This window comes from Lathyrus oleraceus, chromosome 3, assembly GCF_024323335.1.
Source record: "Lathyrus oleraceus cultivar Zhongwan6 chromosome 3, CAAS_Psat_ZW6_1.0, whole genome shotgun sequence".
Lineage (NCBI taxonomy): Eukaryota > Viridiplantae > Streptophyta > Magnoliopsida > Fabales > Fabaceae > Lathyrus > Lathyrus oleraceus.
The window spans coordinates 206,273,812-206,297,211 of NC_066581.1; the positions used below are offsets into that span (position 1 = coordinate 206,273,812).

General features: G+C 34.8%; 1 protein-coding gene across 1 annotated transcript; it reads right to left on the reverse strand.

Annotated features, from left to right (window-relative positions):
• Window positions 1-287: 287 nt before the first annotated feature.
• LOC127130444 (uncharacterized) lies at window positions 288-2,037 on the reverse strand. Its single transcript, XM_051059450.1, has 4 exons — window positions 1,289-2,037; window positions 1,012-1,195; window positions 652-714; window positions 288-557 (listed from the first exon to the last, which is right to left on the reverse strand). The coding sequence occupies exons 1-4, from the start codon at window positions 2,035-2,037 to the stop codon at window positions 288-290; spliced, it is 1,266 nt and encodes a 421-aa protein (XP_050915407.1).
• Between the last annotated feature and the right edge of the window lie 21,363 nt (window positions 2,038-23,400).

Below are 23,400 nucleotides of genomic sequence, written 5' to 3' on the forward strand. Positions count from 1 at the left end.
ATATATATATATATATATATATATATATATATCTATATATATATATATATATATATATATATATATATAGAAAGGGGATAATAAGATCGTAAAACATAAGATCCTAAGATTTATTGGAAAAAAAATACTTAAAATATTTTATATTGTATATATTAAATAATGTATAAGTTTGCATATTGAATATAAAATTATAAAGTCTAAAATCTTAACCATAAAATTAAAAATCTCAAATCTTAACTTAAAATAATAAAGTCCATAAAATAAAATACTCAAAATCATAAAGGCTATTAGAAATCACAAATGCGCCGATAATTTGAATTTTCCCCCATAATATCAACTCCTTCATCTTCACTAATCTCATAATCTCCTCCACCATAATTATCATCACCATCACCTCCTCCATCACCTTCATCTACATTTCCTTCTTCATTGTCACTTTCTATAGTTTCAAGGACATCAAATTCATCTACATGTGCAATTGATTTAACACCAATATTTTGCATCAAATCTTCATCTAAATCTGCCACATTTACATGATTACCACCTGCATTTTCTTCCTTGGCAACATACCACCAATCGTCACCGTCTTGGAAAATGGTTAGATCTCATTTTTTTCCTTTCAACCTTATTCTTGGTCAATCTTGCATTTACCATCACATACAAAAGATCATTCATAGTCTTTTGTTTCAACCAATTTCTTTTCTTTGTATGAACCTAAAAACAAGAAATAATAAATTAAAATGCATAACATATAGTAACTATACTAAATATATATGATAAATTTAAAAACATATCATCTCAAAAGCACTCCAATTTCTCTCATGGTCAGAAGAACAACATGTCAAACTCAACACACGAATAACAATTTTTTTTGCAACTTTGGGTGTGCATCACCGTAAGATTCCCACCATTGAGTTGGTGTCTTATTCTCTAGTCCACTTGAGCTATTTCACACCCAAAGAACCCTTTTTTACTCTTAAAATTCTCAGGTTGACCATAAATTTTATTCACCATATCCATGTCTCCTCTCATCATCCTTTCTAAACATGCATGCATTCCTTGTTTCACTTCATTATCTGCTTTGAAATTAGATTTGTAATGCAACATTGGATTAAGATAATAGCCTGCAACATGCCAAGGCTTATGCAATTGTTTGTCCCATCTATTATTTATAATTTTCCATAAAGGTTGATAACTTAAGAAACAAAAGATTAAATTAGTTCATAAACAAATACTAGTATGCTTTTATATCAAATAAATCAATCTAAGATATTTTATAAAATCATACCTTTTTATCTTATTATTATAGCTAACTTGTATCTCCTCTTTTGCGTGATCCATTGTTTCATAGATATAGTCCATGGCTACCTTCTCATCATAATCGACCATAGACAAGACTTTAAGTAATGGAAAAGCACCCTTAAGGAAAATAATCGGATTCTTCCAAAAGTCCTTGTTTGTGACTATATTTTCAACAAATTTTCCATCTTTTGTCTTGAAAAATTGACTATCCTTCCATTGCTTGGAATTGAACATCTCATACAATCCTCCCCTCTTATAATTCAAGCAACCCAAACACAAATATGACGTTACAAAGCCAGTGATGCCAAGTCTTATCAACTCACCTCCTTCAGTGTAATTATGCAACAAAGTTATAAGACCAGTCCTAGCATAAATGTAAGTTGTGATCTTTTTACTCAAACCAATAATCTCCTTATGCATAGGTATCTTGCTCTCAAAATTCTCTAACATTAGATCAATGCAATGAACTGTACAAGGTGTCCAATAAAACTTATTCCTTTTATCCATCAATATTTGTCCATCCAACTTGTAGTTTGCAGCATTGTGTGTTACAATTTGGACAACATTTTCTTCCCCCACTTCCTCAACAATATCATGCATCATTTTGAAAACTTTATCAGTTGTCTTTGAAATGACAGATGCATCAATTGATTTTGAAAATAAAGTACCCATAGGACTATTGACTAAAAAGTTTATGATAGTCATCATCTTTTGGTCAGTCCATCCATCAGTCATTATTATACATCCAAACTTTTTTCACGCAACTTTATGCTCCACCAATATGCTATTTATAGACCAAAATTTTTTCTTTAAATATTTACCTCGGATGTCATGGTAAGATGTTGCCTTATATCCTTTACCATATTGGGCAATCATCTTACACATCTTTATAAATTCTTCATCTTTTACAATGTTAAAGGAGATAACATTGTTGTAAAAATAAGTTGCAACTTGTAAGTCAATGTCCCCCTTCTTCTTTTTTTCTTAAAATCATAGTTTAAAGTTGATTGAGAAGTTATCCCCCTCTTGAAAATATTTTCAACACCTGAAAATTCAACTTTTTTTCTTTTACCATCTTCCACATCAACCTCTACTACATCTTCACTTAGAGTTCTCTTCTTGATGAGTTTGGTTTGCAATCTATGAACAATGATCCACATTTGTTTGCGAACTTCATCTAGAATAGATACACATGGTTCAACATTACTATTTGTCCCTACTAAATGATGCTTAAATCAAAAAGCACCGTCGCTATACTCATTATGACAATAGTTGCATTTGATCTTTCTTGATCCATCATTTACGGGAGTGTCATATTGCCATCCCACATCTGACCTTTGATTAGAAGCATTTTTTTGCAACTTTCTTATTTTTCATATTTCTAACATTAGGGTTTGTTGGAGGAGGAAGCGACATACTACTACCACCACTAGTCATCTGTCTCATTAAAAAAAACTAAGGGAAGTAACTTTTATATAAAAAATTAAAAAATATAAATATTTTTTAAAAATTAAAACACAGTAATATAAAACAAAACAAAAAACTAAGGCAAACACTTTTGTATAAAAAAATTAAAAAATATAAATATTTTTTGAAAAGTAAAACACATACTTATATAAAACATAAAAACAACAACGAAAGAGTGGAGAATATATATCGTTCAAATATGTATGAATAAATTAATTAACTAAAAAAGACAAATAATTTTTATGAAAAGAACAAATAAATAAATAATTTTAAAAGATAAATAACTTTTTTTAAAACCTATATTCATGTTGTAATCTAATGTTATTATGTCACAATTTATAACATACGAATATATATATATATATATATATATATATATATATATATATATATATATATTCTATATATATATATATATATATATATATATATATATATATATATATATATAGAAAGAAAGAGACAAGACATTACTTTGAGTCACATGTGTACATCTAATAAAGCCTTCCCCATATTATTTTAAGAATTTATCATAATATTAGATTAGATTAATGTATTATATTAGGTACAAAGCAATCTTGAAGAATCTTGAACAATTAATAAATCTGACTCATTCTATATCATATTGGAGTATTATAATAATTATATTATAAAAGTAATTTTAAAAAACTACTTTATAGTACTAACTTAGTCAAGGTCACACGTTAACGGTCATTCCTTACAAGTTTCCAAAACTAAATAATAAACAACATTAAAATAAACATAACTCAAGGAGTGAGGAAGATAAGAAACAGAGCTCAGAAATAGAGCACAATAATGAAACGCTTAGGTCGTCTTCTTCTTCGACAACAAAATTTGAGAAGGTTGAAGCCAGTGGCGGAACTAAGGGGACGTGGGAAGACCGCGACCATCCCTCAACTTTTTATTTATTTTTAATTTATATATATTAAATTATTAAAACATTTTTATTTTAAATTAAAATTAATTTTTATTTTTATTTTTCATTCAAAGTTAGGTTAAAATACAGATAAGGTAAAAAACTCTTACCTTTCCTTTTTTTTCTTCATATGGGTTTGCTACCGGCATCGAAATCGGGACAGATTAAAGTGATCGACATCTAACAGGTAAAAAACTTTATTCATTCTTCTTTTATAAAAAGTAACAAATTAAAGTGATTGCTTGATTTGTGTTTTTGAAATTTTTAGGATTCTTCTTTCTTGATGTGTTAAAATAATCTATATAAGGTTTATTAAGTCAATTCATAACACTGTAATTTACAAATATAATTATACACTGTAATAAGGTTTATTTAATCATTGTTGCTGCTAATTTCTAATAGTGAAGTTACCGGTATTTAAAAAACGGATTAAAGTTGATTAATTAAGTTTATTAATTTTTTTCTTTTAATTTTTATGTTCTCTAAATTGATTTTTGGATCTGATATGATATTATAGGAAGAGTAAAGATGAATAATAGGAAAATTGATTCTTTTTTCAAAAGGAAAGCATGTGAAATTGAAAGAGAATAGAGAGATGAAAAAATTATAATCCCGACATCCGAATCTGAAACAGTTCTTGAGAATCCAACAATTGAAGAGCATCATGGTTTTGAAAATTCTTTGGAACGCGATCCTGGAAAGCGTCCTCCGATTTGACAATATCCATCAAATCAAGTGGATGCAATACGAAGAGCTTATCTAAAATGGGGTCCATATCAAATTCATTTAGAAAACTATCCTTTGTCCGGTAACGAGGATCATCCGAGAAGGTTTCAACATACTTGGTTTAGCATATTTCCATCATGGTTAGAATATTCACCATCTGAAGATGCCGCATATTGCTTACCATGTTACCTTTTTAGCAAAAAACTAAGTGGACGTCCCGGATCACTTGTCTTTATTTCTATGAATTTTAGAAATTGGAAGAAAGTTAGGAATGGAAAACATTGTTCCTTTCTTAAACACATAGGGAAGGATCCTTGCTCACCACACAACAATGCAACGAAAACTTGTCAAGACTTGTTGAATCAAGATGGTCATATTAGAAATGTTATTCAAGTGCAAAGTTCAAGTCAAACTTGTTCATAAATTTTTTGAGAAGCTGATCTTTGTTATGAATGTTGTTTGTTCTTCTACAAAGCGTCATGATGAGTTACAAGCTGCACAATTAGAAGAAATTGCTTATTTGTTAGAGATTGATGAGATTGTAACTGGTAAATGTGCAAATCAAGTTGGTACATTGAAACGAGCTGGAGATACTCGTTGGGGATCACATTACGATTCAATTTCTAGCTTGATAAACATGTATGAAGCAACTTGTTTAGTTTTTAAAAAAATTGCAAAAGATAGAGGGAGTTATGCTACACGTGGGGATGCAGATAGTTGTTACAATTACTTGAAGGCGTTTGATTTTATATTTATTTTGCACTTGATGAAAGAAATCATGGGAATAACAGATATGCTTTGTCAAGCCTTACAAAAAAAATCAAGATGTAGTTAATGCTATGAACTTGGTTCGTTCAACAAAACATCTTATTCAAGGTTTGAGAGAAAATGGTTGGGATATATTGTTTACTAAAGTGGTATCTTTTTGTGAAAAGCATGGTATTGAGATTCCTGATCTTAATGATGTTCATTCAACAACAAGATTTGGACGCTTCCGTCTTGAAGAGAATCAAGTCACAATTCAACATTACTTTAAAGTTGAAATCTTTTTCACTACTATTGACAAACAGTTACAAGAGTTGAATAGCAGATTCAGTGAGCAGGTAATGGATTTGTTAACTCTTTCTTGTTCTTTATCTCCTAAGGATTGATATAAAGCTTTTAGCATTTATACTATTTATTCTTTAGTTGAAAAATATTATCCTATGGATTTTAGTGATCAAGAGAAGAATAATTTGCAATTTCAACTCCAACATTTTCTATTTGTTGCTCGTCAAGCATCAAACTTGAATAATTTATCAACTATTCAAGAACTATGTTCATGTTTGGTTGCATCTGGACAGGCTGAAACTTACTTCTTGATTGATAGACTACTTCGTCTTATCATGACTTTTTCCGTTTCTACAGTCACAACTGAGAGGTCCTTTTCAGCAATGAAAATTATTAAGACTAAGTTGAGAAACAAGATGGATGATGGGCTTCTTGAAGATAGCATGACAGTATATATTAAAAGGGAGATTAGTGCAAGCATTAGTTCGGAGTCAATTATTGACGATTTCAAGTCACTCGAAACGCGTAAAACATTACTTTAAGGTAGTTTTAAGTTATGTAATTTAAATTTTTAGTAATTAACTTTTTATTTATTTTAACTTTAATGTTTTATTTAAAATACTATTTACATTTTATTTATAATCTTTATTTTACGTTAGCGATCATCCCAATTTTTTTTATCTGGCTCCGCCACTGGTTGAAGCATATGCCGCCGATCTTATAAAAGACTAAAGTTAGGATTAAGAGTTATTGAAAACAAAATGTATTTATGTATATATATATATATATATATATATATATATATATATATATATATATATATATATATATATATATATATATATATATATATATATATATATATATATATGATATAGGAGAGAGAGAGAGATAGAGAGAGAGAGAGAGAGAGAGAGAGAGAGAGAGAGAGAGAGAGAGAGAAGAGAGAGAGAGAGAGAGAGAGAGAGAGAGAGAGGAGAGAGAGAGAGAGAGAGAGAGAGAGAGAGAGAGAGAGAATATCATCTGATGCTTTACTCCACTCCTCGAGATCTTCTTTTTATATTTCTTTAGTTTCAAAGACATTTTTCATTACTTTCATACCTTTGGATTCAAGGGTTGTCCTTACTTTCATGCCTTTAGATTTGAGGGTAACAAACTTTAACTTTCTTCTTGGTTTATACTTCCTTTAGTCCAATTTATAATAGACAATTTAATTTTTAGATACATTAAATAGTCAATGTACTTGGTTCATATATAATCCATATAAATTGGTTATTCAATTTATCTAAAAATAAATTGTCTTTTATAAATAGGATCGGGATAATATTCTTTTTAGCTCAATCCGATGACTCTTAAAGGAGTTTATAATTTTTTCTTAGGTGAGCATGTTCACATAAGTTGCATTTACAAGTACAATCTTCTTAGTTAAACGTATCTATTAAGATATGTAGCACCGGTGCTTGTTAGATTTTGTTAGTGTCATTATTATTAACAACAACACTCTGAAAAAACATCTTCCAAAATAATATTCAATGAATTAAATCTCTTACAAAATGAAAAGACTCATAAATTAAATACATTTGAGAGAATTTATAAGTTAAATATGGTAATATTCTTTTTGTCTTAAATATACTTTCGGTTCCTTAATTTAATTTATGATTTAATTTTGACTCTTAGTTAATAAACATTACTTTTAAATCTCTTAAAAATTAAGTTGGTCCTTTATATTGTTTTTTTTGTCAAAAATATGTTAAATTATGCTTAGGTGGCAAATTGATTTAGATTTTTATGGAATTGTTTTGCTGATTTTTTAATGTGTGTGAACAATTTAAGGTGTTATGGGTTATCTAGAAATATATGGAGTATTTGTTTAGCATAAGAGGTCATCCAGCTGTGACACAAGAGGGTGCTATATTGAATCCAAATTTTTTATGCGTAATAGAGAATAGTTGGAGCAAAACGACTTAGAGTACAGAATGAGTATATATGTTGATGTTATATCTATTCTAAAGGTTATTTATCTTCTTAGACCTTTTATGATTACTTTTCTATTGAATATTGTCTCACATGTTTAGGGAAGAAGATAAAAATATATAATCTTGGAGAAAATGAACCCTACAAATGATTTATGTATGATTTAAGGAGTTCTGAAGGAGGTGAACATCACTAATGTTGACTCATTAAGACCAATTATTTAAGTGGAATTCAGCAAATTTTAATTTGGATGTTTAGATTGATGGAATGTGATGTGATGAAGTAAAATAGCATGATATGAAATGAAGTTCCATTCAATTAAAATTAGATAGAGCATAGTAAAATAGAGTGGTATAAATTTTATTCAATTTCATCACTTATCATCCTATTTTATTTCACTCCATTTCATTTCTCTCTATTACAATCTGTTTTTTCCATTCTATTATGTTCATTTCATGATATCTAAATATAACAAAAAAAACTTAAAAGCAAATTTATTAACTAGAAAACCAACATTGAACCATAAATTGATTAAACCTATTATTTTATTTTTAACCAAAATATTTTTTTAACTTAAATGTATTTTTAATCACCCTATTTTAATTTTTATAACATTTTAATTCCTATTAAAAAAGTCATCTTTTTGTCCCTAATTATCATATTTCTTATTTTTTAAGTAGTCTCGTTCACATGGTTGTCCAACTTATGACATGGCGTAACATGTGGCACCACATCTTAGATCTTGATGTCACATAATCATAATAATAATAATAATTATAGTTCATAATAAAAATATTAACTAATAAATTAGAATTATATAAAATAAATATATTGCATAGTAACACTAATAAATTATTAGATTCAAATTGAATTCCTCTATTTTTTTATTTTTTATTCTCTCATTTTAAAAATTATATTTTAAATGTTTTTTCAAATTTTATTTTGAATTTTAGTCCCAACTAATTTGGAAATAAATTTTAATGGCGTGGCACATGTATTAATGACATGGCAGATTCAAACTATCTAGTTTTATTTCCATGTCATATTAATTAATAAAATGTCACAATGTTGCAATTAGTAATATTAATTAAATTTTTTCAGAAATTAATAAATTAAAATATTTAAAAATCCAAATTTTGGACTGGGCTTAAGAACATTTTCTTTCGATAATAGTCTAATGCACAAGGTGACACTTAACAAGAAATTTTAGTTCATACCCCTACATTTATACCAATACCCCTATATTTAAAAAAAAATCAATTTTATCTTTAATTGTTTCTAACCAATTTACCATTTCATTTTTAACCATTTAATTGAGGCTTCCGAAAATTACACTATCCACCCTCGTACCGGAACTCATTGAAAAAGACTTCCGGTATGTTTTTTTTCAAACCGGAAGACTTCGTGAAAGACATCTGGAACACTGAAAAACATATATCGGAAGAGTTTGTTGAAGAGTTCCAGTTCAATTTTTGAAAAAAAATATTCCAGAACACTTATCATATGTGTTCCGGTTAACAAAGTAACATACACCGAAAGTCTTTTCTAAAGACTTCCGATTTGCATTTTAATTTTTTTTTTTTTGACTTTTTATTATTATGCAGGTATGAAAAATCTTCCCCAAATATGTGTAGATACTTCTGATGCGTTTTTAACCACTCAAAGATTTGGTACACGAGAAGAGGTGATCAGATGGATTAAAGAGGTTGGAATCGATAATAAAGTAACCGTTATTATCATTCGTTCAGATACTGAAACAGACAAGAGAGAGAGAGAGAAGTAACAAATTAATATTTGGTTGTGATAAAGGTGGAAAGCACATGGATACTGATAATGGAATCCAAAGTGCGTCCAAGAAATGTGGATGCCCATTTAAAATCAGGTCGACTCCAGCGAAAGATGGGTCTAATTAGAAGATTGACGTAAAATATGGGGTCCATAATCATGATTTACCTGATAGATTAGAAGGTCATTCCTTTGTTGGTAGGTTGACCACAAATGAGAAGTAACATGTCGCTGATTTGACAAAGGGACATGTACCACCTAGACACATATTGTTTTCCTTGCAAGACCGAGATCCAGAGAATGTCACTCGGATTACGCAAATATACAAGAATAAGAGTATAATAGAAAAAGAGATAAGAGGTCCTAGAAGTGAGATACAACATTTGTTTAAGCTTATTGAGGATGCATGCTATGTGTATTGGAGTAGAAGAAGGGATGACTCGGAAGTTGTGAGAGAGATATTTTGGGCCCATCCTGATTCAGTTAAGTTGTTGAATATTTTTCCTATTGTGTTAGTTATGGGTAACACCTACAAGACAAACAAATATAGACAACCTTTGTTTGAAATTGTTGGCATGACATCAACCGAGTTGACTTTTGATATCGCATTTGCGTATATGGAGTCTGAGCAGACAGAGAATTTTTGTTGGGTATTGGAGAAACTTAAAGAATTGCTTGTGAAGAAACATTCGTGTCCACAAGTGATTTTGACAGATAGAGATCTTGCTTTGATGAAAGCAATTGAAATTGTGTTTCCCAGGTCGATTAATTTGCTATGTAGATTTCACATTAACAAAAACGTTGGTGCAAAATGCAAACAATATATGGTGAATGACATGCAAAAGACGATATACACGTTATGGATGGAAGTTGTTTGGGCTAGTGATGAGGTTGAGTATGGTCAACGGTTGCATCAACTTGAGCAGGCATGTGTTGATTATAGTGGATTTATTAATTATGTGAAAGACACATGGTTGACTCCACATAAACAGAGATTTGTTGGAGCATGGATTAATCGAGTGCTACATTTGGGTAACACGACAACTAATCAGTATGTGTTATATTTTTTGCTATGTATTTTTTTATATGTGATATTTTTAATATTTTCAATATGTTATTTTTAGGGTTGAATCTGCTCATTGGAAGTTAAAGCAGATGTTAGAAAACAATATAGGTGACATGGTCAAATGTTGGGAAGCTATGAATAACAACTTGAGGTTACAACTGGGCAACATTAGAGCTTCTTTTCAAAAATGTTTTTACGAAGTTGAGCACGCGCACATAAGTCCATTTTATGGTAATTTGCGTGGTTCAGTGTCTCGAGCTGCTTTGAGACGTATTGCTGAAGAGTTATTGAGAGTTGGTTATGTTGGAACTAACAGGCAAATATGTGGTTGTACTCTTAGATTATCTTATGTGTTACCTTGTGCTTGTGAGTTAGGAAGATACGCGCCAGGTGGTATACCGATACCAATAGATGTTATTCATTTTCATTGGAGAAAACTAACTATGGAAGTTGAGTTAGAGGTAGGTGCAGATGATGGATTAGAGGTGGATATGGAGTTGGAAATAATAGAAAAGGAAAGATCAACTTTGTATGACAAGTTATTTTGTAATCGGTTGGCAAAAGTGAGAGAATCTTTGATGATAAAATCCTTTGGTTCACAGCCACAACAAAAATGGTTGACTCTACCAGATATGGGTTCTTTGATAGCAAATCACTATAATGTTGTACTTGTCTGTTTAGGCAAACCGTGCATGACTTTCTTTCCTATGACAAGTTCACATTCACCAAATGTCTCCATTTATTGCATTGGTTTTGTTAACCAAAATCATTGGGTTCAGGTACGTATTTTATTTTATATGACTTACTGTTTTAATTATTTTACTTATTTCACTTTATTAAATATATTTTTTAATTATTGTTATCAGGTAAACATGAAAGAGGGGTTTCCGTTGCCACCGGTCACATTAGATTGGAAGAAGTTTCGTTGTCCAACAACAACGTCTTGGATGTTAGGATTTGCAGGACGTCTACAACATTGGCAATTACTTACGCCTATATTAGCATGAATATGTAATCAAAACATGAATATTATATTATGTCTATTTTATTACATTCAGTTCTAAAAGTTAATACATAAATCAATGTGAACGAGAAATATGCAAAGCTTCAAATAAATCAGCAAACTGCGGATCTTCCTCTTCAGCATTAACTTGTCTCAGAAAATGATGAATCAATGTAGAAATACGAGCCCAATCAGGATCTGATGGTCCTACTTTATAAACAGGAACCGACACCTCTCTTGGTTCATCACGATGGGGCGGGACCAAACGAGGATGCGAAACACAATAATACCACTCCAGGTATCCATCTTCTATATCAGAAGAAGTGGTGACCAATGTTGTTAGACAGATCACAACAAGAACGCTCTGATGGTAATCAATCCAATCAACATCAATATCATTAGCCATCATACAATCAAGAGGTGGGGATGGAACATACTGCTTATACCCGAACTGACGTATACATCTGTCAGGCAAGTATGGAACAACTGTGTCACCCCACTTCTAACACCCCATGTACAGACATAACTCATCAAATTGGCGCCACCCTCTATGATCCTCAAATGGACACCATATGACGTTGACATGTGTCAGCTCGTCCAAAATAGATCGCAAATCATCCACCTTCAGGTCTCCTTGCCTATAGGACCATCTCATCACTCGAGGAAGACCACAATTATCAGCTGGTTCCTAATTCTCTCATCTTTTTCCAACAGTTGGAAAGTACTCATGAATCCAACACTGTTACAATATAAAAACATAATAAACAAAATAAATTAAATTAACATACTTTATAAAATGAATCCAACACTTAATAAACAAAATTAAATTATATACTTGTAGGAGAGTAGGATATCCACCGAGTTGCTTGCAATTGAACATGGACGTATCTCCAAGGTATTTGTATAGGGTAACCAATGCAGTTGCTCCCCAACTATATCCCGAACATCTATCTAAGTCTGTAAATAGTAAGAGATATCATGCCTCGACAAGTGTAAAGGTCGTGTCGGCAAAAATTATGGAACCCATCAACATCAACAAATATGCTTTAGTCGCATATGTCCAACTAGAAGCAGCTCTGTGATGTACGGATAAATCGTAGAACCACTCCAATTTATAATAAGAACCCCTGCAGCTACGAACATATGTTTGTGCCTCACTATGTGACACTCCTAAGTAGTCAACAACAAGTTCAACAACAACCTCTTCAGTGACATCTTGAGGACTCAAGAACACACCCCTGATGGCAAGTGAAGTAGACAAGAGACGTCATCCAAAATAATGTTCATCTCACCAAACGACATGTGAAATGAAGATGTCTCTAGATGCCATCTTTTCATAAATGCGGATATCAGATTTGTGTCTATCTTGTTCAAACTAGTTCTCTGAAGTGAAGATAAGCCAGACCTAGAAAACCAACTCTCCATCTGTTGTGGAAGAGCTAGTGAAACCCTCGATGTCAGCTTAAGTTCATGTCTAGCAACCTTCAACTTTTCTTCGGTCCTCTTTCCCGAAAACAATTAAAACACATATTATAAAACACAATATAAAATATTCAAATATTATTCAATTTCAAATATACATCGTTTGTTTACCTCAACAAACCATAAATGGCGAACAACATGATGCTCGTACTTTACCAAAAGAGACGTATCGTACGGTCCTCCTGGATAGCCAGACGACTCTGTTGCAGATGTAGATGCGTCCTGTCCTAAACTACGGTCTGAAATCCTACCGTTGACACCTCGTCTTTGAACCACTATAATTTAAAAAAAAAACGCACCGGAACACTTCTAAAAAGAGTTCTGGTGTTACGAAAACTCACCTACACTTCTGGAACACTTTTCAAAAGACTTTCGGTTAATTGAATGAAAATCGGAAGTCTTTTACGAAGAGTTCCGGTTAATTGAATGAAAACCGGAAGTCTTTTACGAATAGTTTTGGTAACCACTCTTCCAAACCGGAAGTCTTTTTGAAAGAGTTCCGGTTCAACGTGAAATTCTAGTTATCAGACTTTAGATGTCACACGGGTTGTTATGACATCCAATTCTGCACAGACAAGAATTATGCAGAACTTAAAAGTAAGTGCAGTAAATAACACAAGTAATTATTTACCCAGTTCAGTCCAACATGACCTACATCTGGGGGCTACCAAGCCAGGGAGGAAATCCATTATCAGTAGTATTAATTCAAAGCTAAACTCACCCGTTTACAACTCTTCACTTAATCCCTACCCAATGCAATTTCAATCTTACTCTAAGATCAGAGTTCCTACTCACTCCCCCTCAATCACCTCAGTGATTACTACCTTTAATCAATATTAAAGACAATTTTGAAGTCACACTTCAAACAACTCTTGATTGTGCTTAACAACTTTAATCAAGATACACAACACTCACGCTTAAAAGCTTTGAGCGACACAACACTTACAACTCAATGAACAGCCTATGCCAAAGCAATCATCTACGTGATAATGGCTTGGCTTACAAGATATGTCTAATACAAGACTCACAAAAATACAGCAGTGAAGTACGATGGACGCACTCAATCTTCACGCCTCAAAATCCCCAGTTCTGAATGAAGGAACGACTTCCTTTTATATTGCAGTACTTGGGCCTTTGCACTTGTATTCTCCTGAATTTAAGGTCACACGAGTTCCCCTAAATTCCACATCTAGGTTACTAACAAATAGACTATTTGTTAGGTTCATTATATGTAGCTTGGTTGTTGATTTCCTGGATTTTCTCTCAGCTGTTGAATCCCTGAAGAATAGCCTGAGAAAAAGCTGAAACAGAAAACTGAACAACCTACAATATAGCATATGCTGTCAGGAATGAATGTCACGACATTCAGCTTGACATCAGGGATCATATGCTAAGTCTGTTTTTCCAGAAAACAGACTGTACAATTTTGTTGACCTGTATATGACCAAAATGACCATACTACAGTAACAACTTACATTAATAAATGTCAAAGTACCCAATTTGACATTTACACATTTGGCCTTAAGTCAGTTCTGTTATCCTCTTGAAGAACAGACTAAGAAACATGCTGAAGTATAACAGAACACCACTCTGTCTATTGTTCAGTATATGCTGTCAATGATGAATGTCATAACATCCAGTTTGACATTCAGTCAGTAGGCCTTATGCCAGGTCTGGTATTTCCTTGATAACCAGACTGGAATTAAATACTAAGTTCTACCAGAACACCAGCTGTTCTATTCCTTAGTATCTGCTGACAGGGATGAATGTCACAACATCCAGTTTGACATTCAATAAATCCTGTATTAGCTAATCCTGCAGTAACTACTCAAGTGTGTCATGACATCAGTCAAGACATCAGAGTACAGTTAGATATTCTAACCTACAGTGCAGTCACACATACACACCATGTCATGACATCAGTCAAGACATTCGAATCCAGCTAGTGTTTTACCATATAATGCAGCCAATTAAACACCTACAAACTCCCCCTTTAGAATTTTTTTGGCTAAAACACTTTGATCCCCATAACAGAGTTCATAGCAGCGGAATCACACATCTAGCAGGAAATAGACCTAGCTAATACACTCAGAGTGGCAGCACACTCACACACATGGGAGTTAAAAAAACTTCACATAACAGCACACATACAGAAGTTAAATAAAAACTTCTAATTGCAGCACACATCCACAGCACACATACATAGGTACAGAAGTTAAATAAAAACTTCAACACACATCAGCTGCAGGGGAGGGAATCTTCGAATCTGTCATGAAAATCTGTTTTAACAGACCAATCTGTTGTCTGGGGTATCACCCGTTACTCCCCCTTTTTGTCAAAAATGTTGCCAAAGCCAACAACATAAACAGAAAAAAAATGACAGTATTACAGACTTGGTTTTACTTCACAGTTTCAACCAAGTTAGCACCCACTTGATCTTGCTTCACAGCTTTGATCAAGTGATCACCCATTTTTGCTTTACTGTAGGTACAGCCATATCAGATGCCATGACTTTGTTTCTGACATCCAGAACCACTCCTGCATGAACAGCATCCTTGAATTCCTGCAGGTGCATAGGCCTTCTCACGTTAGGTTGTCTCCTTACCCTCTTGTTGCCACACTTGTTGCAAGTGGCATAGCTATGATCTGTTGACCAATCAGAGCATAGTTCCAATTGTTTAATAGGCAGAGATATTAAACAATACATCCCAAACATCAGTGGTTGCTATAAGTTCTCAGAGAGACATATTCCCAGTTTTCCCCTTAAGTTTTCAAACTGAGTAGCATCCAGAGCCTTTGTAAATATGTCAGCCAGTTGAAGTTCAGTGGCTACATGTTCCAAGGTGATCACCTTGTTTTCCACCAGATCTCTGATGAAGTGATGTCTAATGTCAATATGCTTGGTCCAGCTGTGTTGGATGGGATTCTTGGAAATATTGATGGCACTGAGATTATCACAGAACAATGTCATGACGTTTTGAGTGACATTGTACTCAGTGAGCATCTGTTTCATCCAAACCAGTTGGGAACAACTGCTTCCAACAGCTATGTATTCAGCCTCTGCAGTGGATAGAGATACACAATTCTGCTTCTTGCTGAACCAAGATATGAGATTGTCTCCCAAGAAGAAACATCCTCCTGATGTGCTTTTTCTGTCATCAGCACTCCCAGCCTAGTCAGCATCACATTACCCAGATAGGACAGGCTCAGACCCATGTGAGTACAACATCCCATAATCACAAGTCCCATTGATGTACTTGAGAATCCTTTTGACTTGATTCAAGTGACTCACTTTAGGCTCTGCTTGGTATCTAGCACACACTCCAACTGCATAAGAAATGTCAGGTCTACTTGCAGTTAGGTATAGTAGACTGCCTATCATGCTTCTATACAAGCATTGATCAACACTAGGCCCTCCATCATCTTTGGTTAACTTCAGATGAGTAGGAGCAGGAGTCCTCTTGTGCCTAGCATTATCCATACCAAACTTCTTAACTATGTTTTTGGCATACTTGCTTTGGGAGAGAAACATAGAGTCCTCCATTTGGTTGACTTGCATTCCAAGAAAGTAGGTTAGTTCCCCAACCAGACTCATTTCAAACTCAGATTGCATTTGTTGAACAAAATGTGTTACCATTTGTTCTGACATACCACCAAAGACTATATCATCCACATAGATTTGAGCAATCATGATTTTGCCGTCTTCATCCTTCACAAACAAGGTTTTATCTATTCCACCTTTTCTGTATCCATTTGAGGTCAGAAATTCGGTCAACCTTTCATACCATGCTTTAGGTGCTTGCTTCAACCCATACAAGGCTTTCCTCAACTTGTATACATGCTTAGGTTGGTTAGGATCACAGAACCCTTTAGGTTGTTCCACATAGACTTCTTCATTCAAGTAGCCATTCAAGAATGCACTCTTCACATCCATTTGGAACAGTTTAAACTTCAGAATGCATGCTATACCTAACAGCAATCTGATGGACTCAAGCCTAGCCACAGGAGCAAACGTTTCATCAAAATCAACCCCTTCACCTTGAGTGTATCCTTGAGCTACTAGTCTTGCTTTATTCCTAGTAATTACTCCTTTCTCATCAGACTTGTTTTTGTAGATCCACTTGGTACCAATGATGTTGGTCCCTTCAGGTCTTGGAACTAGCTCCCATACTTCATTCCTTTTGAACTGCTCAAGTTCCTCTTGCATGGCATTGATCCAGTATTCGTCAGTCAGGGCTTCTTTCACATTCTTGGGTTCAACCTTGGAAACAAAACAGGAATTTGAGCTTATTCCCCTTGACCTGGTAGTCACACCACTATTGGGATCCCCTATGATAAGATCCTTAGGGTGGTCTTTCTGAATTCTGATAGATGGCATTTTGGCGGTTGCATCTACTTCACATTCAGGAGGAGGTTCCTGTACTTCTTCAGACTTGACTGGAATGTCTGTTGAACTGTCAGGGAATGTTGCAACATCCTCTATGACATCGATTCCTTCCTCTTTATCATCCACAATAACATTTATGGATTCCATCAGGACATTGGTCCTGTAGTTGAACACTCTGTACGCCCTGCTGTTAGTGGAGTATCCTAGAAATATACCTTCATCACTTTTGGGATCCAGTTTCCTTCTCTATTCACGATCTGTGAGAATGTAGCATTTACTTCCAAAGATATGAAAGTACTTCACAGTGGGTTTTCTGCCTTTCCATATTTCATACAGAGTGGAGGAGGTTCCTTTTCTCAAGGTGACTCTGTTGTGAACATAGCACGCGGTATTCATAGCTTCAGCCCAAAAGTGCATAGGGAGCTTCTTGGCATGAATCATAGCTCTGGCAGATTCTTGGATAGTTCTATTTTTCCTTTCAACTATCCCATTCTGCTGGGGAGTTATAGGGGAAGAGAATTCACGACTTATTCCTTCAGACGAGCAAAACTCATCAAACTTGGAATTCTTGAATTCCGTACCATGATCACTCCTAATTCGGACAACACAGTTGTCCTTTTCCCTTTGGAGTCTGATGCACAGGTCTTTGAAGACATCAAATGTATCTGACTTTTCTCTGATGAAACTTATCCACGTGTATCTGGAATGGTCATAAACCACCACGTATGCATATCTCTTTCCCCCCAGACTTTCAACCTGCATAGGTCCCATTAAGTCCATGTGCAGCAGTTCCAGAACTCTGGAAGTAGTAGGATGTCCCAGCTTCGGATGTGACATCTTGGTTTGCTTGCCCACCTGACATTCTCCACAGACTCTTCCTTCATCAATAAGCAGCTTTGGAATTCCTCTGACTGCTTCCTTGGATATGATCTTCTTCATTCCCCGTAAGTGGAGATGTCCAAGGCGTCTATGCCACAGCTTCACCTCCTATTCTTCCTTGACTGAAGAGCATATTGTGGAGAAGTTTGAGACTTTAGGTTCCCACAGATAGCAGTTATCTTTGGACCTAGATCCTCTCATAACTTCCTGATTGTCACCATTCGTCACAATACATAGTTCCTTAGTAAACTGAACATAGAACCCTTGATCACACAACTGGCTTATGCTGATGAGGTTTGCAGTTAGTCCTCTTACTAACAACACATTATTCAGTTTTGGAACTCCAGAGCAGTCCAGCTTACCCACACCTTTTATTTTTCCTTTAGCACCATCACCAAAGGTCACATAGCTGGTAGTGTGAGGTTGGATATCTGCCAATAGATTTTCCATACCAGTCATATGTCTTGAGCATCCACTGTCAAAGTACCAGTCTTCTTTGGTAGAAGCTCTTAGAGATGTGTGGGCTAACCTAGCATACCATTGTCGCTTCTTGTTGGAGACATGGTACCTAAATGTCTTATGCTTAGGTCTGACATGAGGGACTTGGTTCGGGTAACCATGAAGCCTGTAGTAGAAGGCTTTTATATGCCCAAGCCTACCACAGTGGTGACATTTCCATTTCTGGAATTTCCTCTTCTGATGATTAGTCATCCTGGTTCCCCGATGTTGAGACATTGGATGTGACTTCCCTTTGAATTTCTGAACTTTAGCCTTTGGGCATTTGCGTTCAGCCGAGGATCTTTTCCCAAAGCCTAAACCAGATGTGGTTCCAGACTTCTGTCCTACCTTTAGGATCTCTTCCAAGGTGTCAGTTCCTTTATTCATCATTCTGATGGATTTAGTCATCTGATTCAGCTTGGAGGTCAGCAGGGTTATCTCACCATTTAGATCCTCTATGGTCGTCAGATGCTTCAGTCTCTCATCTTCCAGCTCCTTGATGAGTTTCCTCTGCTTTTCTCCTTGTACACGTACTTCTGCGCTGGTGACACACAGCTTTTTATAAGCTGCAGCAAGTTCATCAAAGGTCAGTTCATCTGCACTTGAGTCATCATCAGTGGCACAAACACTGGTTAGTGCAGTGACATGTTTAGCAGATTCTCCTTCAGATTCACTTTCAGAATCTCCTTCAGACCATGTGATAGCTAGCCCCTTATTTTGCATTTTGAGGTAAGTAGGGCATTCAGCTCTGACGTGTCCATACCCTTCACAACCATGACACTGGATTCCCTTGCCGTGGTTGAACTTCTCTTCAGAAGTTGATCTTTTCTTAATATCAGACGTGATGTTCTTGACATTAGGTCTACCTCTTTGATCAATCTTCTTCACGAACTTGTTGAACTGTCTCCCAAGCATGGCTAAGGCTTCTGATATGCTTTCATCACCTCCAGTGTATCCTGCTTCTGACTCCTCTTCAGCTTTAGATACAAAAGCTACACTTTTGTTCTTCTTTTCAGCATTCTCACATAAGCCCATTTCAAAGGTTTGGAGAGAACCAATTAGCTCATCCACCTTCATATTGCAGATGTCCTGCGCCTCCTCTATGGCTGTGACCTTCATAGCAAATCTCTTAGGCAAGGACCTGAGAATCTTTCTTACAAGTTTTTCTTCAGCCATTTTCTCACCTAGTCCATCAGAGGTGTTTGCAATTTCAAGAATATTCATGTGAAAGTCATGAATAGTCTCATCCTCTTTCATCCTCAGATTTTCAAACTTGGTGGTCAGCATCTGAAGTTTGGACATCTTCACCTTGGAAGTACCTTCATGAGTTACCTTGAGGGTATCCCAAACTTCCTTAGCTAGTTCACAGTGGTGCACCAGCCTGAAGATGTTCTTACTGATTCCATTGAACAATGCATTCAAGGCCTTGGAATTTCCAAGAGCTAATGCCTCTTGCTCCTTGTCCCACTCTTCTTCAGGGATCTGCACACTGACTCCATCTTCACCTGTCTTTGTTGGATGTTCCCATCCTTTGTTGACAGCTCTCCAGACTTTACTATCTAGAGACCTTAAGAAGGCTATCATACGAGGCTTCCAGTCATCATAGTTAGAGCCATCCAACATGGGTGGTCTATTTGAGTGTCCTATATCCTTGTCCATGGTACTAGAAAGTAACTTCCCTAGATCTCACCCAGAAATTAACAGGCAGGGTGCCTGCTCTGATACCAATTGAAATTCTAGTTATCAGACTTTAGATGTCACACGGGTTGTTATGACATCCAATTCTGCACAGACAAGAATTATGCAGAACTTAAAAGTAAGTGCAGTAAATAACACAAGTAATTGTTTACCCAGTTCAATCCAACATGACCTACATCTGGGGGCTACCAAGCCAGGAAGGAAATCCACTATCAGTAGTATTAATTCAAAGTTAAACTCACCCGTTTACAACTCTTCACTTAATCCCTACCCAATGCAATTTCAATCTTACTCTAAGATCAGAGTTCCTACTCACTCCCCCTCAATCACCTCAGTGATTACTACCTTTAATCAATATTAAAGACAATTTTGAAGTCACACTTCAAACAACTCTTGATTGTGCTTAACAACTTTAATCAAGATACACAACACTCACGCTTAAAAGCTTTGAGCGACACAACACTTACAACTCAATGAACACCCTATGCCAAAGCAATCATCTACGTGATAATGGCTTGGCTTACAAGATATGTCTAATACAAGACTCACAAAAATACAGCAGTGAAGTATGATGGACGCACTCAATCTTCACGCCTCAAAATCCCCAGTTCTGAATGAAGGAACGACTTCCTTTTATATTGCAGTACTTGGGCCTTTGCACTTGTATTCTCCTGAATTTAAGGTCACGCAAGTTCCCCTAAATTCCACATCTAGGTTACTAACAAATAGGCTATTTGTTAGGTTCATTAAATGTAGCTTGGTTGTTGATTTCCTGGATTTTCTCTCAGCTGTTGAATCCCTGAAGAATAGCCTGAGAAAAAGCTGAAACAGAAAACTGAACAACCTACAATATAGCATATGCTGTCAGGAATGAATGTCACGACATTCAGCTTGACATCAAGGATCATATGCTAAGTCTGTTTTTCCAGAAAACAGACTGTACAATTTTGCTGACCTGTATATGACCAAAATGACCATACTACAGTAACAACTTACATTAATAAATGTCAAAGTACCCAATTTGACATTTACACATTTGGCCTTAAGTCAGTTCTGTTATCCTCTTGAAGAACAGACTAAGAAACATGCTGAAGTATAGCAGAACACCACTCTGTCTATTGTTCAGTATATGCTGTCAATGATGAATGTCATAGCATCCAGTTTGACATTCAGTCAGTAGGCCTTATGCCAGGTCTGGTATTTCCTTGATAACCAGACTGGAATTAAATACTAAGTTCTACCAGAACACCAACTGTTCTATTCCTTAGTATCTGCTGATAGGGATGAATGTCACAACATCCAGTTTGACATTCAATAAATCCTGTATTAGCTAATCCTGCAGTAACTACTCAAGTGTGTCATGACATCAATCAAGACATCAGAGTACAGTTAGATATTCTAACCTACAGTGCAGTCACACATACATACCATGTCATGACATCAGTCAAGACATTCGAATCCAGCTAGTGTTTTACCATATAATGCAGCCAATTAAACACCTACACAACGCCTCAAATTTGCAGCGAACCGGAAGTCTTTTGAAAAATGTTCCGGTATGTTGTTTGTGAACCAGAAGACTTACTCTTAGTGTTCATGTTTACAATGGTAAAAAGGCTGATCCGGAAGTCTTGAAGCGAAAATAAACTAAAATCCAACTTTTTCGAAAATATACCCTATTTATATGAGGGCATTTTGATCAAAAAAATCTATTGTAGGGGTATGGGTATAATTGATTGAGTATGAGATAAAATTTCCCACCTAACAATGTGTAGTTGATCTATATAAACATTCATGTTTCTTTTGACCTAAACAAAGTGAGACTTTATTCCTACTTACTAATTCATTCTCTTTCAACAACAACATTGTTTCTCTTCGTGACAACCTGAACGTTATCAAGAGCAAACTCCACAATCGGCCGATGTTCAGGACCAAAAGTTTTTGTGGTCAACCAAAGACAACATAAGACTACGCACAAGAAACACGGCGCACCGCAATACCAACTTGTGAGGTGTGACTTGGTTGGAACACCTCATTGATAAAAAAAGAGAAAGTTATTGCTAAACATCTTCAGGTTGTTCACGTACTTGGTATTGATAAAACAATATGCAGAATCATCTCAACATATTCAAGGTTTTCTATATGCAGGTAATTTGGATAAAATAGTATCTTTTATTGGCTATGTGTTCCCAGTATTCAACAACAATATTGGCTATTAACGTTGAACATTATGGCAGCATGAAAGCTGTTATCGAGCACTATAACAAACAGAAAGAAGAAGAACATCAACTAATGAATAGAAGTCAAGGTAATTACTATTGCTATACTACTCCTCTTGTTCCTAAATTTTCTCTAGTAAAAACTGTTTAAACATATTTGATATATGTTTTTCTACTTGCTTGTTTTGGCAGACAGAAGCAGCTGGACTAAGACAACAACTGCAGTACCTGCAAGAAAGCCATAGGTAAATTAAATAATGAGCAGTTAGAAGTTAATCATAACATAAAAAGCATGGCACTATCATTCCGTATCCACGCATGGCACTATGATGGACGATTTATGTTATATGATAAATTTATATTTTCTTCTTTTTCATTTTCTGGATATTATAGGATTAATGTATTCTATTTAGTTAAATATATATTTTCTATCATTATAATGAAAAATTAGCTATTAAATGAATACAAAAACTTTGAAATGAAGAAAAAACGGTCATAAATTTGAGAGTCCCAACAACCATAACAAGGAGTTAATTTATAAGTCAAGTATTTGTATCTTTTGTTGTAATCATCAGCAACGTCTCTTCTTTTTCATGTTTCGCCAACTTTGCATAAATTTCTTAATTCTTCTGTTTTTCTGGACAATCACTAGAATAGTGATCATACTTCTAACAATTGTAATACTGAATGTGACTTTTGTCTGTCTTTTGACCACCACATCTTCCTCTACCTGTAACACCACCTCTTTGGTTGCCTTGGTTCCAGGGTTTTCTCTAATTCGACCGGTTTCCTTCTTGCTGATTTCGACCAGTCGAATTGTTGTAGCCTCCTCTGCCTTTGTTGTTATTCCAACTTCCTTTGTCTTTCCTTTCTTTTGCTGATTACGCCTGCAAAGTCATCACTCTTCAACTTTCCTGCAGCTCTTTCAGC

Coding starts and splice junctions, on each gene's coding strand:
- LOC127130444 (XM_051059450.1), bottom strand. CDS start 2,037: ATGACTGATGGATGGACTGACCAAAAGATGATGACTATCATAAACTTT. Junction 715..1,011: donor TGAGAGGAGACATGGATATG/GTGAATAAAATT, acceptor TCTTGTTTTTAG/GTTCATACAAAGAAAAGAAA. Junction 558..651: donor ATGATCTTTTGTATGTGATG/GTAAATGCAAGA, acceptor TATGTTGCCAAG/GAAGAAAATGCAGGTGGTAA.